General features: G+C 38.5%; 1 protein-coding gene across 1 annotated transcript in view; it reads left to right on the top strand.

Moving 5' to 3' along the window:
• TRPC6 (transient receptor potential cation channel, subfamily C, member 6) overlaps positions 1–16,671 on the top strand; it is a 35,971-nt gene extending 19,300 nt beyond the window's left edge. Inside the window, exons 6-11 of the mRNA XM_009695053.1 lie at positions 758–1,022; positions 2,529–2,724; positions 4,403–4,606; positions 12,953–13,036; positions 14,924–14,999; positions 16,520–16,671. Of these exons, the coding sequence (XP_009693355.1) occupies positions 758–1,022; positions 2,529–2,724; positions 4,403–4,606; positions 12,953–13,036; positions 14,924–14,999; positions 16,520–16,671 (977 nt within the window). The remainder of the gene's footprint in view (positions 1–757; positions 1,023–2,528; positions 2,725–4,402; positions 4,607–12,952; positions 13,037–14,923; positions 15,000–16,519) is intronic.
• Positions 16,672–18,693: the final 2,022 nt, after the last annotated feature.

The following is an 18,693-nucleotide window of genomic DNA, read 5'->3' as shown; positions in this document are numbered from 1 at the left end:
CTTAATCTCCAGCAAGGAAGTATTCTGAAGGGTATTGCTTTGGATTTCTTCTTCTGACACTTTTCTGTAAATATTTCTTTAAGGACAGGTTTGAACCTGAATGTTCTCTGCAGTTGAATGTGTTCCCTATCAAGCAGCAGTGTCACATTCATCACTGATCAAAAGGACGTTCAAGCAATTCACACAAGTGGATTAGCTTCAACACAGAGATTGATAGAAATTATGATGGAAAAGGTGGTGGAAATGGGTGTTTGGTGTATGCCAGGAAAGGGCCGTTAGCATTTCACTATGAGCAAAAAGATGGAGTAAATAGAAAAAGTAGGGAAACATTATTGTTCCCACAGTTTTGAAGTTGTGGATTAATGATTCGGGATCCCCACATCAAAACAGTTTGTTTTGGGTAGCTCAAACAAATCACATTTCTAACTCAATTTATTCAGTTTTCATCACCCAACACAGTAAGCTGAATTCTACTTAAATTTTCTCATAGACTGGGATTCAATTTCCAAAAAGTTCTCTCAGTGATCCTACAGCCGACCTTTATAATCAATGAGATCTAATCAATACAGTCAGTGGAGCTATGAAATGGTTTTAGTGCTACCTGGCTCGATTCAGTTGGCTAGACATAAGTGACTAGTGCTGTTTGAGTTGCCCAGCGTTTCTTCCCTCACCTCCAGCTGCTGTTCCAAAAATACCTCCCACAGATCTGTACAGATATCTTGAAATACTGACGGAAGTTCTCATCTTTTGTTTCTAGCCAGAATAAACTGGGATCCGTCTGATCCTCAGATCATATCTGAAGGCCTGTATGCAATTGCGGTAGTATTAAGTTTCTCCAGAATAGCCTACATCTTACCAGCTAATGAAAGCTTTGGACCACTGCAGATATCACTTGGCAGAACTGTGAAAGACATCTTCAAGTTCATGGTGATATTTATCATGGTGTTTGTGGCTTTCATGATAGGCATGTTTAATCTCTATTCCTACTATCTGGGAGCAAAACAAAATGAAGCATTCACTACGTAAGTACAACTGATTAAACTATAACGATTATGGGCTATTTTAATGGAAAGACGGTTGCTTGCATTGTATGTATTAAGTTTACTAATTGTTTTATAAGATTTACATCTCTTCATCTTGGATTAAGTAGTAATTTCCTCTCTTGTGCTGGTGCTTAAAGGATGTATTTGAAATCAGATGAGCTCTTGATCCCAACAATACCATGATAAATCAGGAAAGACAGGCTGGGAAGGTGAGATGTAGTTGAGAGAAGAAAAAATATTCCCTTTGTTGGTTTTTTTTTGATTATTTCCTTGGCTGTTCTTTTTTTCATCTCCCACCATAAGAACAGAAATTCTGAATGTACTCTGTCTATCAGGAGTTATTTGGTATACGTTTGTCAGGCCTTTCATTTCTAGCTGTGATTTCAAGATAAGTCACTTCAGTGGAAACTCATTCTTTTCCAAGCTCTGCAGCCCTTTCCCACTTAATTTCTGGCTATCATGATATTCAGGCTATAGCTGTTATGAAGTATACTCAGCCAGGAAGCAAAATTGGCCAAGAAGAAAAAAATATATTACTACTTTTTTAGTATTATTAGTTCAAACAATAGATAAAGTACCTAAAACTACAACTCACAGATGGAACACTGATAAAATATTATAAGCAGAGAAGCAAATTCACAAGTAAAACTTACAAGTTTCTTTTAACTTTTTTTTCTTAACAATAATGCCATAAAATCCAAAATGTGCTTTGCAATGCTGTTGCATTTTTGGACATGGGGAACTCAGATCTCTTCATCAAAGCAAGAGAAAATATGTCTTCAAACAGGTGGAGATAGATAGGAAAAGATAGTTCAGAGGTTTGGACTTATGTTTATGTGTGTATATATATAAACTGATGAAAAGTAAATGCATGTATTTAAATGAACTAACCTGGAAAAAAAAAAAAAAATCATATCCCCACACCATGGCTGCTTGCCTTTACCCTGGATTTGTGGAATAGTGAAAACTCAACTGGAGGATTATGATCTGTGAGACTCATTTTTTGAAAAATGTTGATTTGCAGTCAGACATCCTGTCTTCTTCACAGTTTAAGATTGTTAGTCATATTAATAGTGAAATGATTCACACTAAGTGAACTAATGGTGCAATTAAAATAAAGTATTTTCAGGTTAATTACTTCTGTTACTTACATTCACATTACTAGCAAGCATGTAGCATGTAGATTAAAGTAGTTAACAAGTGAATCATTGTAGTATTGTTTTGAGGGTTCATATGTAATTCCTAAACTGAATCAGATGGTTTTATTGTCAGTCCTAAATATTACGAACCTTATGTTATGAAATAGCCTGTACCTATGAAATTACATAGTCTACTTGTTCTGCATAATATCACTATGGTAGAATTCTACATTATGATGATGGAACAACTTGTACACTGTATAAAAATGGTAATTGGCAATTTATATAATAGGAATGTACAGCTTTTCTTCAGTAACATATGCATGTATTCAATTTCTTCTTTTAGTGTTGAAGAAAGTTTCAAGACATTGTTCTGGGCTATATTTGGACTCTCAGAAGTTAAATCAGTTGTCATCAATTATAAACACAAGTTTATTGAAAATATTGGTTATGTCCTTTATGGAGTCTATAATGTTACCATGGTGATTGTCTTACTGAACATGCTTATCGCAATGATCAACAGTTCATTCCAGGAAATTGAGGTAAAAATTCCATTTATGATGAAATATCACCACTTTTACTGTTATAGCTAATTGTCTAAATCTCCTGGAAAATTTTCTTGTTGACATCTTATTTAAGAAATATAACACATAGGCTTTTGGAATATATTAGGAGAAAATATTAATTCCATTGTACATTTTTAATATAAAATACCTGGAAATTACCCAGCTGCATGTGCTTGCAATAGTAAGAACTAGACTGGACTAAGAAACTGCTGTTGAACTGTGTTATGTCCCTGAAGAGGATGGGCTACATTGTGTGACTTTGTAAATCTTTCATTTGCCTCATTTGTAGTTATTATTTGAGTAGTGTCCCTCTTGCTGCAAGGATATTCTTGTTCCTATGCCTTGACCTTGCAAGCAAGTCTATAACATCCTGTTTTCTTCTTTTGTTTAAACAACCGTTGCTCTCTAGTCCTCTGCAGTGAACAAAGCTTTACTTGACAACGTAATCAGCAGGGCTACTGAACATCAGCATGAACTTTTGCATGCCATGGAAAACAAGGGCCTAATCATTATCATTGTTTATAAAAAAAGGAAGCAGATCTCCAGGAGCTAGGCAATCCCAGCCTTTCCCAGGTGACTTCCTTACCACAAAGCGGCAGACTTAGGTTTGGCACTGCTCTGGTCCCACGTTCTGGGCACTGGTTTGGGGCTGTAGCATTGTCCAGCTTGAACAAGAGCAACACACATTCTCTAGGGAGGTTCAGATTCTTCTGACTCGGGATGCCACAGAACAAACTACCAGGTTCAGAGCAATAAAAAAAACAGGCTGTTATCTAAAAATACAGTGACTGGATACAAACAGCTTCTAAAAAGAGCTACAGCAATATTGAGTCATGTCCTTGAACCTGACGTCAGTCCTTTCTGCAGAAAACCTTCTTGAACTTTACAGGGAGGAATAAAGTGAGTGTTTTGGCTATCATAAATGTTAAACATAAACCATGGTGATGATAGCATACCTGATTTAATCATATATTCCAGCAAGTGGAAAGAATTAGGTAAGAATCACCTAATCTTTTCTAATGTCATGTTTAAAGTAATAGAGTAAAATTTTAATTTAAAATTCTGATACGGTGTCTTCTTCACAAAAAAAGATGATAGGCTAATTGCTACAGAAGAGACCAATAAGATAAGAAATCAGAGCTGGTAGTCTCATTGAGAGATTTAAATTTTTGTTATGTTAACGTAGGATATTTCCATTTTATTTTACCAAGCATGACAGTGTTCCAAGTAAGTGCCTACTTAGTCAAGCCCTGTCAGATGAATTTGAGTATTGCCATGAAGCTTTAACTTGGGCATTGTATTATGTGCTTTTAAGTCAGAGCTTTCCTTCTTATCAGTGTGTTTACAAAGGGCAAAAAACAAAGAGGTCTATCTTTGTGATCCTATATTGCAGACTATTGGCACTCAGTCTGGAGTAACCAGTGTTTAAATCAAATCCACTTTGTTCTTCAGTAATTGCATTATTTTAAATGGATTAATAAGAACAGTTCCATTCATTGAAATTTGGTTTTCACAGGCTATAAACAAGTTCTTCATCTGTTTGAGATTAACTTCAGCCAATTACATTCAAAACACACGTGAAGTTTAGGTAGAGCACCTTCAATAGGCAAGGTGATATTAACGGTGTATTAACAGCCATGTTTCTGTTTTACAGGATGATGCTGATGTAGAATGGAAATTTGCAAGGGCTAAACTTTGGTTTTCTTACTTTGAAGAAGGGAGAACTCTTCCAGTACCCTTCAACTTAGTGCCAAGCCCAAAATCTTTGCTGTATCTCCTTCTCAGAATCAAAAGATGTATTTCTAAACCATTTCTGTGCCAAAAGAAGAGCTTTCAGGAAGATGCAGAGATGAACAAGGTAATTTTTTAATGTGTATCTTGACTGCTGATTTTAAAAGATAAAACCAATTTTAACTTCATTTTTGTTGTTGACCTGTTTTTCTCATGAATTTCCCAACATACTTAGTCTGTACTGAGGTCAGTCACTATACACAGGATGAAATTCTTACTTTGTTTTTTAATATAAATATTTGTCTACATCTGTAATCAGTTATGTCCAAAAATGCCATTGTAAATTTGCAGTCCTTCCTGCTTCTTGTCACATAATCAGAGAATAATTCAGGCTGGGAGGGACTTCAGGAGGTCTCTGGTTCAACCTCCTGCTCACAGCAGGGTCAACTCTGAGGTCAGGCCAGATTTGCTGAGGGCTTGATCCAGTCAGGTCTCAAAAACCTCCAAGGATGGAGACTGCACAATGTCTCTGGGCAGCATGTGCCACCACCTGACTGTCCCTCATGGGGAAAAAGTTGCTCCTTCTACCTCTTGTTAGAGTTTGTCCATTGTCTCTCATCCTCCTGTCCTGCAGCACTGTGAAGAGACCAGCTCCATCTCTTCAATGACCTCCCTGTATGCACTAGGGGCTGCTGTTAGGTGATGTCTGAAGCCATCTCTCCTTCAGGCTGAACAAGCCCAGATTCCCTAGTGTCTCTTCAAAGGGCGAGTGTGCCATCCCCAAATATTTTGGTCACCCTCTGCTGAACTTGCTGCAGTTTTCTGACATCTTTCTCGCTGTCCCCCAAATCCCCCAGGTCCTTTTCTGCAGAACTGCTCCCCAGCCAGCCAGTCCCCAGCCTGTGTTGCTGAAAGAGTTATTCCTTCCCATTTGTCCTTACTGAAATTCACAGGGTTCCTGTCATCCCTGTCCTTCTGGATGGCATCCCTGCCCTCAAGCCTATCAGCTGCTTCACCCCCCCAAATTTGGCTTTGTCTGCAAACTTGACAGGAGTGTGCTCCAACACCTCCTCTGACACCAGATCTTTGATAAAGATGTTTAAAAGGGCAAGTCCCAGGACAAGACCCCTATACTACCTTCTAAACACAACCACCCAGTCAGGATTTTGCCTGTCTAGTTGTCCACCCATTCAGACAGCAACATCCTAATGTGGGTACAAGAATATTCTAGGATATGGTGTTAAAACCCTTGCTAAAGTCAAGGTAGATGACATCTCCAGCTCTCCCCTCATCTGCAAATCCAGTCATTTTATCTCAGAAGGCCATCCAGATGGTCAGACAGGTTTTACTTTTTATAAATCCAAACTTAGGTTTTCTCAGTCACCATCTGCTCTTCCACGTGCCCAGAAATGTACTCCAAGAAGACTCAATCCATTATTTTGCCAGTTACCAAAGGGAGGTTGAGTGGTCTGTGGTTCCCAGATCATCATTTCAACCTTTTTCGAAGATGGGTTTGACATTTGTCTTTCTCTGGCCTTTAGGGGCCTCTCCCAATCTCCGTGATCTTTCAGAGATGATACCGTATTTGCAAGGACTTCGTCTGCTCTCTCAGCACCCATGGATGCAGCCCACTGGGTACAATGGACTTGCCTGGGTCAAGTTCTCTCAAGTAACCCCAGACTTGACCCTCCTCCACAGTTCTGGTTCTCCTCAAATCCCTTCACTAAGCACAGAGACCTGAGACTGTTGGTGAAGCCTGAGGCAAAGGCGGCATCAAGTCCCTCAGCCTTACCCGAGTCCGCCGTCACTGAATCCCCTGCCCCACAGAGCAACAGACCCACATTTTCCTTGTTGAGCCTTATACTGCTATTGTAGCAGGAGAAGCTCTTCTTACTGCCCTTGCAAATGTCGACTTAAGGTGAGCTTTGTCTTTCCTAGCACCACCCTCATGTGCCTGGGCAGAGTTTCTGAATTTTCCTTTTTTAGCCTGTCTCTGCTTCCACTGAGAATGCAACCTGCTTTTATTGTACAGCATTCTGTTATCTGTTTTATTTACACAAAAGCAGTAAAAAGCACTTGGGTTGATTCATTGCTGTATCTCATGGGCTTATTTAAAGTTTGTAGTCAGTCTGTTTTTCCTGCAGTGTCTTGGTATAAATAAATTAATTGCTTTAGGTGAACATGGGGCATAGCACATGGCGTTAGGTTGTATTGGAAGTGTAAAGACTAGCACTATTGTGACACGTTAGGGAAGAAGAGCTTTGCAAGGCAACTGATCAGACTTAGTGAGTAGAAAGGTGAGCATATGGTAACATTCACACAAGAAAAGAAATTACAGGTTTGTCATGGTGGCAGAAACAAATGTGTCATTTGTGGAAATTTTAATGTGGAAGGATCATTGTGAAAATCGGCAGCAGCCTAGGCAGAGGCCTGTTCAAGGTTAGGAGTTCTTGAGTCTTTAGTCAAGAGTCATTAGTCGTTAGACTGGGGGCCAGTAAGGAATTTCCATACATCTGTCAGCTCTCTGTCACCAATGTGACAAGCACTTTTTCCATCACAGTTGCCAGTTGAAGAGTAAAAGAGAAAAGAAACCGGTTGCAATCCTAGAAGGAAAAAATGGAGCTATAGGGAAAAATACTGTACCTCTGGCAAGCCTCTGCCTCTGGTTAAGTTCATAATAGTCTATAAAACCAAACACAGATATTACAGACACTGTCACCAAAGTCAAAATTGTTATTAACTTCCAATGTCTCGTGTGGTACCAGTAATTTTTCTAGCATTTTACAAATCTCACTTCATTTTATTTGAGAAATCTAATCCTAATGTATTTAAGACCCAACAAAGGTGATACTGCCTTTGCTCAAGTTTTTAATGTCTCCAACATTTGCAAAGCTTTTCATCAAGCTGCTTGATGCAAATCAATCTCACAACTTCCATGAGTGATTAAGTCATCACTGCAAAATCATGACTTTAAGGAGATGCATATAAACTTCAAATTGAGCAATGGTGAGAAACATCAAATCAAGGTTGTTTTTTTTCTAATTCACTTACTTTGTGACTTTGAAAGCACGTAAGTAAGTTAGAAGCTTATTTTTAATGAGTTTTTAAAAGGAAATTTATGTTCCCATAAAACAGGTACTCTTAAAAATCCCATTCTTACACTCTAAGGAAAGAAGTTGGGGTTTTATCATTCCTTTCCAAAATTGTATTCAAACCTAGCAATTCAAATGTCTAGAAAGGTGCAAAGTGTAATAATCACCAATTCTAGATAAAACGATAACAGCTGTGTCTCCTTTTACAGCAGTCCCTTTGAAAGAGAGCTGTAAGGATGCAACCATCGTTTATCAGATTTTTTCCTAGCCCTGAATTAATTTTTAGTCTTCAAATATTAATGCTTTCCACTCACTGCAGATTGTAGTAGAACTAAGGGTAAATGAAATGTGCTTACTCCCCAGCCAAAGAAGCTCTAAAACTGCAAATCAAATTAAAAAAAAAAAAAAAGATTTTACATTGGAAAACATAAAGCAACTGGGTCGTATCTATTCATTCCTCAGCTTTTCCAGCAGGGTGACTGATATTGCCAGATGAGGACATTTTTACTTATCTCTTGGACCGCCACATACTGTGGAGCTGACTTTATCTGAATCTATCAGATGCTGCCATCCTTCACACTTCTAAAAAGTAACTAAAATGTTTTTGGGTCACATTTTGACCTACTGTTGATGATTCATTATTGTTGAGGCTGTTTTGTGGCATCTTCTCAAAGGCATTCTCAGGCTTTTTGAGTTTTGACTTTGGACTCATTCTGTGCCGAGTCGGTTGGTGCTGCTGTGACTGCTGAGCAAGGAGCTACTATAAAAGCAACAAGCTGTGCAAAGATAAGAAAAGATTTGGCAAGACCAGCCGAAGACTTGGTGGCTGTGCCTGTGCTAGTGAATTAAATGTGACAAGGAGCTTATCTGGGCGCTGAGGCCAGTTCAGGAATGGCTTGCCCATGTTCAAGTAGTTTTCCTCCCAAAGTAGGGTTGCTGCAGGCTGTTGTCGCCAGACCATTCCAGTTGCCAAACTGTGCCGAGGGAGAGAGACAGTTGCTCTGGTGCAAGTCCTACATGGGAGGACGCTAAAAGTTTACTGATAGAAGACATTGCATTGCAGTACCTAGAAATGTTAACACATGCTTGAGTTTACTGATTCAGACCCAGCCTGTGGGTCTTTCTCCTGCAGAGCCTGCATCTTCTCAGTGCAAAAGCAGCAGCAGCACCAGGGTGAGTGTAAAGACAAGAATTAGGATGGGAAGGGGGGAAAATTCTGCCTCTAGACCCAGCTCTGCCCTGATTACCGTTGGCAGAAAACAAAGCAAGATGCCATCAGTGCTAAACGACGAGTGATTTACATAGCTGTGTTCAAAGTGCACCACACCAGAAACTGATTTATTGAGACATATGTGCATTTAATAATAAAGGCTGTGAAGATGTTTTCTTTCAGGCTGTTGATTAAAACCCACAGCTTGCTTCTGTTTCAGGCTAGAATTGGTATTTTAACCATCAAGTAAACAAGAAACTCAAACCAAAAAGGGGGAGAAATAAATGAAGGAAAAGGAGAGTTTTAAAGAAACCTACTTTGAGTTTTATTCTAAGTTGAAAAATTGCCTTGTGAATGAGAAAGTTTATGGTTTAAGAGTCGCAGAACTTGTTCATCTTCCTGAGCTAAAAAACAGTAGTGGCAGATGATGTATTTAAGCCTTTTTCTTAAAACATGGCCCTTCAGAATAGAAATAAGGAACAATTAGTTGTTACAATACCTTTAAACCCTCACTCAATTAAAAAAAAAGTTAATTTTTACTTTCCTAGTATAAAACAGTGTTTCTGAAATTTTCACAAGTGACTTCTGGTTATGGGAGTGCAAACTGAGTCATTTTCTGGGAACCCTCCCTTCTGGTCCAAGCACATACAATTTACTGGCATTCCAAGTCATCAGCTGCTTCTGAAAACTGAGATTTAAGATGTTAACAAAGCGCTACACAAAACAACTACAGTAATTACTTTACTATTCTAATTGCAATGAATTTTAAGTAATACTAGAGAACAATGAAATGAGAAGCACGTTTAAAGAAGAAGGTATTTTCTAAGAGCAGTGATTCATGTATGCCGCATTTCTGCTTTCACACAACACTCCTGGAGGAGAGTTATTTTTGTTAGGGTTTAATATCATTGTTTTATTTAAATTACATTTTTTCCCCTCCGGTTACTCATGTGTGGATGTTCAATAGACACTAACTTAAAAATATGAATTCCTGTTCAGTCACTAACGTGACAAGCTGAGTTTACTCTAGTAGTAATTTTTGCGAGAGGAAAAAGCCACAGGTGTGAAGCTTAAAGAGAGTTTAAAAATTTTGTGTAAAAATGAAGTTACAATGAAATCTTGGCAATCTCTGCCACCAAGTGGTCATTCAGCAACCTACAAGAGATGTTCTGTCCCGTTGCTGTTACACATAAACAGATTTAATGATTTACTTCTGATTTACTTCTGATTTACCTGCCAACTTTGAAGGTGTATTCTGTAGCTAATTAGAATTACGTTATTCTGTTCAAAAAATGCAGAGTGCTCAAAGGTCAAAGTTAAGATAAAGATGTTTCAATGTGTCGGGTTTTACAAGTTTGCAGTGTCTCTCTTAATTCATTTCACCACATATTACCAATTCTGCTGTTTCAAGTGAAAATCAAGTTTTAGTTAAGCATTGGATTAAGTCTTGAAGTGAACCAAGATAACATAAATGTGAAAGTGCTAACTGGCATGACAGGTGACATTTAAAATACGTAATAAATATTTAAAAAGAGATCATAAATTTAAATGTATTTGTAGGTGATACGTAAACTGGTAAGGATTATGAATGATATCACAGCTGCAGAAAAAGTCAGAGATCCCAAAGGGCTGGGGCAGCAGCCACACAGCTGGAGCCCAAGCTCATGCCCTGGAGCAACTTTGGCCAAGGCGACTTTCCTCTGCCACTCCAGAGGAAGCATGCTCTTCCTCTTATTCTACTACATTATTTCCAAAAATTGTGCAGTAGGAAACCAGGAACTGAAAAAGCAGGAGGATTGTTTTTCTCTTTTAATCTAGTAGTAAAAATGTGGCCCAAGAGAGTATTATTAGTTCTAAAGTCCTGAACCATTACACAGTCGTGTAAACTCACTATTTTTTACTATAAATCAGATGATACATAGTTTAAGTTTAAAGGTTTTGATAAACTGATGTTTTCTAATATATATATTTTTAAGGTAGCTTTATTCAAGCAAAAAAAGCAACAATAACTTGTCCTTTTTGTACATCTTTAATTCAATTTCCATCCAAGTTCAGGTTAATATTTTAGAGATAACTATTAATTATTTATATGTCTATATATTACTATATATCTTCTAGCATTTTTGCTTAGTCAGATAAACATAGTCTGAATAGATATATGTTTTTTAAAGTAAGTGTATATAGATATTGTGAATCTTTCTAAAGAACAAAAAGAAATTCCAGATTCAGTGTAAACTTTATATTAATTGCAAATTAATAAATTTTACCAGTAAGTGTAACCTTTTCTTCAGGAAAAAATAACGAAGTGCAAACATGATCTAGTGAAAGATGTCCCTGCCCATGGCAGGGGGGTTGGACTACATGGTCTTTAAAGATCCCTTCCAACACAAACCATTCTATGATTCTATTAAATGCTAAATAAAAATCTAAAAATATTTAAATTATTCCCTGTTTGCAGATTCATGAAGACTTGTTTGCTTTACTGTTAAAGTCAATATAAAGTTATTTGGAATTCTAGCAAACTAGAATACTCTTAAGGAGCAAGCTTTGCAGCAGCTGGGAGAATTGAGAATTTTAATTGATGTCCTCATTGCTGGTTAAACAACTGACTCTGATACCTCATTCAGCCTTTTTTATAGCTATACAATTCCCAAGGTTTTTATTTTAATCTTTGTGTTAGTACGTGTATGTTAGAATGAACCCCCAGTAAAGCTGTCTGCTGAGATGTTTTTACCTTTTTTTTTTTTAATTGATATCTGGTGAATATTTATCACATATTCCTTATTCCTACTTCCATTTATTATCAAAGTTCAACCATGGGAAGTTCCTGTTATACCTCAAGAGGTTATAATGATTTCAGTTGCAGGAGAAATGGCTACATGAAAGCTTTAGCCTTCATTAACATCAAGCATTGTATTATGGGCTCCCTTGATGTGTGACATGCCTGTACAGCTGCATAAGCATCTAACCCTCCCCTGCTTTCCTCCCCACCGAACTATATTCCAGTGTATCTCACATATTACTTAGCAGGCTTCAGAGTGCCTCAGTTTGCTTATCTATAGGTGCTCGATGTGTTAAGGCACAGAGATAACCAACACGGAGAACCTCACTGGAAGTACAACACAATCCCACAGGATCTCAGACACTGCAATGATAGCCCCATGCTTTAAAACAATAAAAATTTTACTGGACCACGTATAATTACAGAGAACTGATTTTTCAGTGACAGTCCCACTTATTCCTCATCCAGATCAACCATAATTTTTATTTCACTGTTGTGGGTGTTTTTTTGTGTTTTTTTTTTTTTTTTTAATTTCTTGCACTACACTCATTGAACTGGCCCTATTATCAATCTAAAGTAGTATCATTCATTTTGTTTTGACAGGTGCTATTCACTCTTATTGCAGCTTAGTCATTCATCTTCAGTCTCAGGTCACCATTTTGTGATGCTTTAGTCCTTCTCAAAGATATAAATCAGTAACGAAGCCTGCGAGTTGCATCCTCGGTGTTTCATCAGGGAGTGATGCTCTTTCCTTTCAGCACATGTAGTAACAAAGACGCCACTCAAAAATGTCAGCTGATAATTTTGTGGTCCCTGGCAGGAACCACATAACTGATTACATTTAGCCATTAGCGCGAGTGAGGAGAGAAGCAAACTCCTCATGTATTTTGTGGTAGCGGAGGGCACATTAGTTACGGGCAAGTGCTATGAAAGAAAGGAAAGGGGTAATCCTGCCACCTCTCCATCTTCCCTGGCTTCTCCCCCATCCTGTCCTGACTCCCTCATCCATTGCGGACAAAGCTGTGCCGCAGCAGTGCTGCCTTCCTCCTGAGACATAGATCCCCCTCTTGTGAACCTGAGGAGCGAGGGAAGGCCTGCGGGGAGGTGGCTACTCTGCTCTGGTCCCTTGGGCATGTTAAGGGCAGGTGAGAAGCAGAGTAAAGGGAGAAAACCTCCCAGTTCTCCCTTTCCTGCATCACAGTCTGAAAGGGTTTGTTTCAACTCTTGTGATGAAATTCTGCACAGGTATGAGGATTTTACCACAGTAATTTAATTACTCCCCAAATTGAGCTTAACAATTAATGTTCTGTCATACAATATATGCGTGAGGTAATTTAACCATATTGTTCTTCTATTTATTTTATACTATAAATAATGTTTCCATTTCAGCTTGGTCAAAGAAAGCAATCAAGTATAAGAAGCTCAGATGAAATCCACTTAAACAGTTTAAACAATCCTCCAAGGCAATACCAGGTAAAAACCAGTTTATTTATAAACAAAATCAAGAAGTAGTAGAACTGGCAGCATGAGGACAGTTTTGAATTTGTGTTAAACAACATGAATCAAGAATAAATCCAGAGACATTGTATATATCAGAAATAAGTTCAATGACTTAGGTCAGTATTTGCAGTACAATCTGAGGGTGTTTTTCTCTCTTTGTTTCTTAAGTGCTACCCTTGTAGTGTAATATTTTAAAGCACTTGAAAAATGTTTTTAATTTTAGGGACGGGTTGAGTGCTCAGCTGCACAGTACAAATTAAGAAAACCAAAAAGAAACCCAGAATCTTCCTGTTCCATCTGCTGAAGCAGCCCAGCTTATTGTGCCACACCTCTATATACTAATACCTCAAGCACTGCAAATACCTTTCAGCCCTTATGCTATCAATACAGTCTGTTTATTCTTTGCCTCCTAAACAACTGCAGCGAGCCTTTGTGCAGTTAAGTATAAAGAGACCCAGCACAGTCCACATAAAGCTCAGCTGTTCTGGTCCAGAGGCTACTCCTTTCCTTCCTATAATACTACAAAGCAGGTGGAAAAGAAGAAGCAAGAGCTGCCTGGGCAATAGAACAAGACCATCTGAATGCAAAAGGGTATAGAAAACAAGTATACCTTTTTTGACCATGAGACAAAAAAAATTTTTGTCCTTGGGCAGGCTAGCTGTGCTCCACTCTTACGTTACACAGTGTCTGCACAAGTCTATTCCAAAAACTCCCTGACTTTTTCCCAGCCAATTTCATTATGATGCAGTGATAGCTATTAAGATTACAGATTTATCCCATAAGAGTGAGGATGTGTGGCTTGGTATTTGAAACATTCTCAGATTATTAGAATAAACAGTACAGCTGCTGACCTTGCAAGCAAGACTGCAGCACTGGTCTGGAACCACTAATCTGGGATGATTCATCTCACAACCACCTCTGGTCAGGTCTATTACTGCAGGGACAAAAGCAGACACATAAACCTACGTGTATTTTATATCTGTAGTGAAAAAGAAAAAATATTTTGTTGTCATGGGTTGCACCATATGAAAATATTAAAGCCAGAGATAGATTCTCAAAGGTAATTAGATACCTTGTTCTTATTTAAGTAATTGGAACTAATGGGAGAATCAGGGGAGGAATTAATTTTTCCTGGAAAGGTAAAATTTACATCTAAATTTGCTAGCCTAGGTTCCCCTTATTATTAGAAAAGAGGGTAGTCATTCTAATGGTGTGATTTATTTGGTCAATTTTAGTTGTCTGAGATAAACTGTGCTCTCAGATTTGCTTTTTCTATCCATAGAGGGAATTAAAGGTGACTGCCATAGATATCTATATTTACATTAGAAAATATCTGTATTTGGTTAGATGAGTCCCAACTGAGGTGCTTAAATGACTCTTAGAATTCTGGGTCACATTTTCTCTAAGCCTTACACTGGGAAAAGATAATTTATCAAATATAGTACAAAAATAGATTAAAATAAACTGATGGCCAAAGGGTTAAGCAATTAGCACTGCTAATCAGGGTTATTATCATCTTCTGGTAGCAATAAGGGCTATATGGTTTCACCTCCATGGAGATCAAAGCTGCAGCTGTATTAATCATTCTCATAGACTCCAGTAGTAGATTAAGCTTCATGAATCATAACATTCATAAGATGCATTTAGTTTACTAACATTAATGTACATATATGTGCAGAATCATAAATTTTAAATATCTACTGTAGATGCAAGTAGAGATTTTTACATTATATTCCTTTAACCTGGCAAGTCCTACACTGAAACGTCTGAATGCAACAGAAGGTAACAGTGCTCATATTTTGAAATGTACTAGAAAGTCCAACTAAGAAAACTCTTTTTTACTTTCTTTCTTCTCTGCAGAAAATAATGAAGCGTCTCATTAAAAGATATGTACTGAAAGCTCAAATAGATAAGGAAAGTGATGAAGTCAATGAAGGTAAGTATCTTGATGAATTGTATGTTTATCTCTAATCTGAGAATCAAAACAAACTAATTAAAGTAGTTACATATGCCACTTGAAAAAAATGTTTCCAAAATACTTAATCCACTTGATATGTTTACAAGTACAAGATGTAAAATTAACAAATTGAAGTTAAAGAAGAGATGTGGCTTTCTGTCTCTGCTGTCCCATCAGAAATTATCACTGATCTGATGACTTCTTGTGAAAAGCATTTTTACTTACAGTAACGCCCATGCATTTCCCATGGTGAGGCTGCATTTAATGCAGCAGCTGGTTTGGGGCACTCCCCTATGAATTCTCCATTGTGTGCATATGTATTCTTGCTGTGTATTCATATATGGGGATACACGTTTCAGCCTTTTTTTGTTGTGATTAGCTGGAAACAGCTAGTGACTGCACTTCACAGAAATGTTCTCATCTATTTGCACCCCTCTGATGCTGGAAAAACACTTAGCGCAGCAGAGAAAGGAGAGGACCCCTCTGTCTTGAACAGTGAGAGGCTTTGTTGCTGGCCAGGAGGACTCAGGCACCATCGATTTGCACGATCTGCAGAAAAGGATCTGGGGGTGTTGGTCGACAGCCGGCTGAATGTGAGCCAGCAGTGTGCCCAGGTGACCAAGAAGGCCAACAGCATCCTGGCCTGTATCAGAAATAGTGTGGCCAGCAGGACCAGGGCAGTGATCGTCCCCCTGTACTCAGCACTGGTGAGGCCGCACCTCGAGTGCTGTGTTCAGTTTTGGGCCCCTCACCTTAAGAAAGACCTTGAGTTGCTGGAGCGTGTCCAGAGAAGGGCAGCAAAGGTGGTGAAGGGTCTGGAGCACAAGTCTGATGGGGAGCGGCTGAGGGAGCTGGGGTTGTTTAGCCTGGAGAGAGACCTGATCGCCCTCTACAACGACCTGAAAGGAGGTTGTAGCCAGGTGGGGGTTGGTCTCTTCTCCCAGGTAACAAGTGAGAGAACAAGAGGAAATGGCCTCAAGTTGCGCCAGGGGAGGTTTAGATTGGATATTAAGAAGACTTTCTTCACTGAAAGGGTTTTCAAGCACTGGAACAGGCTGCCCAGGGAAGTGGTTGAGTCACCATCGCTGGAGGTATTAAAAAATTGTGCAGATGTGGTGCTTAGGGACATGGTTTAGTGGTGGACTTGGCAGTGCTACGTTAACAGTTGGACTCGATGATCTTAAATGTCTTTTCCATCTTAAACAATTATATGGTTTTATGATCTCTCTTGCGGCAGAACAGCAGCTTCCATCTAAAGCATAATTTGAGTTTTGTGAACTGATGTCGTCTCTCACACTTTTGCCTTCAGATTTGTTTGATTCCTGAACTGCATCTTCATATTCCTATCCCTAAGCCACCATTCGTCAACAGGCAGCAGAACATCTGCTTTTTCTGTTTCAACAAAGAAATCCAGAGAAAACTCATGATAACAGATATTTGAATATGCTGGGTTTTTTCCTTTGTTTCTTAATAGTGTAATCTTCTAATGTCTGTTGCAGGTGAACTGAAGGAAATTAAACAGGACATCTCGAGTCTCCGGTATGAACTCCTTGAGGAAAAATCTCAAAATTCTGAAGATCTGGCAGAGCTTATAAGGAAACTTGGGGAAAAACTGTCAATTGACTCTAAGGAAGAAGAAAGCAAGAGATAACCTAAGTGTTTAAGAAATGCACCAGAATGTTAACAATTCACTTAAAGCCATATTTCTGTTTTTCTCAAGCCTAGCTCACATTTCTACAACAGATTCAGAAATTAAATCATTCCAATTCTTTATTGAAAAACCACAGTGGCAAATCCTCTGGGTCTTCACTAGGGAGGAGATACCACTTGAGTAAAGATACTTATTTATTCTTTACCTACTGAAGAAGACTTAATTTGAGATCATTTTAGTATTCAGTTTCTCTCTTTTACAATTCCGGTGGAATCTTGATAACCCCAGTCATGAAAGATTGAAAGCATAAATCTAAACTTTTCCTACATAAACTGATTATTTTTGCAAATTTCCTTTTGTAGACATTCTTATGTATATTTTAGTGAAACAAAAGAGGAAAAATCCGGGCTTTTACATATTTATATCAAAAGCTGTTTAATTATTCAGGCATTCCCAACAAGCAAAAAAAAAAGCTAACTGCCTTTCTTAAAAATGTGCAGGATATTAAAATAATTTATCTGAAGGTTTTGTTGACGAGGTAGATGTCAGAATACTCAGGGCGCTGTGTTATACTTTTCCGTGCTTATCCCTGTCACCACTGGATTATCCTGAAAGATACCTAGGTTCCAATGGGCGTTAACATATTAAGAAAGAAATATTTTTCACCAAGTTTGTTGAAAAGCTGTTCCTGAGACCTGAAGAAAACTTCTTTAATCCAAAATAATTAATCCTTTAATTTCTAATCTGTTCCAGAATTCCCAAATTCTCCAGCTTTTATGTCCTGAATTAAAACTCACAAACTGTGGGGTAGGGGGTTGAATGTAAAGCTGGTAACATGTTTATTTAAGGTGGAAGATACTAAAAGGTTACATGCAATCCCTCTCTGAATTCTGGGAACGTCATGCATTGGGGACCATGTTTCCCCACAGTTAAACTTGTTTAAGTCATTGAATTTTGTTCAGATCTATCCGTAGCAAACAAAAACATGTTGTTCTAAAAATTCATGAAATCTCATCTTCAATGGATTTACATCCCTTGTCCTTTTTTTCCACTGGAGAATGCTCAGCCCTTGTGATGTATTCCCTAGGACTCCGTCAATGAAGAGTCTTCACTCCATGTCATCAGCAGAAGCCTCCAAACGCTTCCACCCTGCCCACTGCAATACTTCTATGTCTCCTTCTGTTAAACTGGAGAAGAGGTAGCCCATGCCGTGTCTGGCTGATAGTTGTGTCACTGGCCAGCTAATACGTCCATGCAGGACAGTCAGCTAGTTTCTGTCTCTCCAGATAGATACAGGCTGAATTCCATCTAATTTCTCCCTCAGTTAATACAGTAATTTGAGTTTCTGTCTTCTGACAATCACCAATTCTGGGACTGTTAGAAGCATATATTACATTGGGGATCTCTGCTCATCTTTAAGCTTGGTTGAAATTAGTGCAAGGCCTGTGAAAAATTGTAACAGGAACATCAAGATGTATAACACACTTGTAAAAGTCTTGTATGTTTAGGAAACAAGGCTGAAAATGGCTTGTCAGTAATTGTTTTTAAATGAGCTTTGTGAAAATTATTTATTGTGGAATGTATCAGGATGTTTCTGCCTCTCCCTTTTAGACTGGAGGTTATTTTTTAATGGGTTTAGATTAGTTTCTAGCTGAATTTACTGATAGCCCTTTTAAAAAAATTTGTTTGTGAAATCACTGTATATTTTCAGGGAGAAAAGAGTGTGTTAGAATGGGTTTTGAAATCACATGGAGACAGGTGGAGGCGAGGGGCTGTGTCCTGCCTGGAAAGCAATGGAAGCCACTGTGGAGGTTGGCCTGCCCTGAGGGTGTTTGTCATGGTTTGAGGGAGCTGCTCAGCCTTCTGCTTGGCCCATTAGCTTAGCCACAAATGGGGCGTGTGGGACAATCCGTGTCCTGTGGGCCTCAGGCGTAATGAACTCAGGGTTTAGAAACGTTTAAGGCTTCTTCCTCTGAGGGAGGAGAAGGAAGGTGAGACTTTCAAAGTTAGTAGAGCAGTTTG

Source organism: Cariama cristata, unplaced genomic scaffold (genome assembly GCF_000690535.1).
Source record: "Cariama cristata isolate BGI_N322 unplaced genomic scaffold, ASM69053v1 scaffold5772, whole genome shotgun sequence".
NCBI classification, from domain to species: Eukaryota; Metazoa; Chordata; class Aves; order Cariamiformes; family Cariamidae; genus Cariama; species Cariama cristata.
This window is presented reverse-complemented; position numbering and strand designations above follow the sequence as displayed.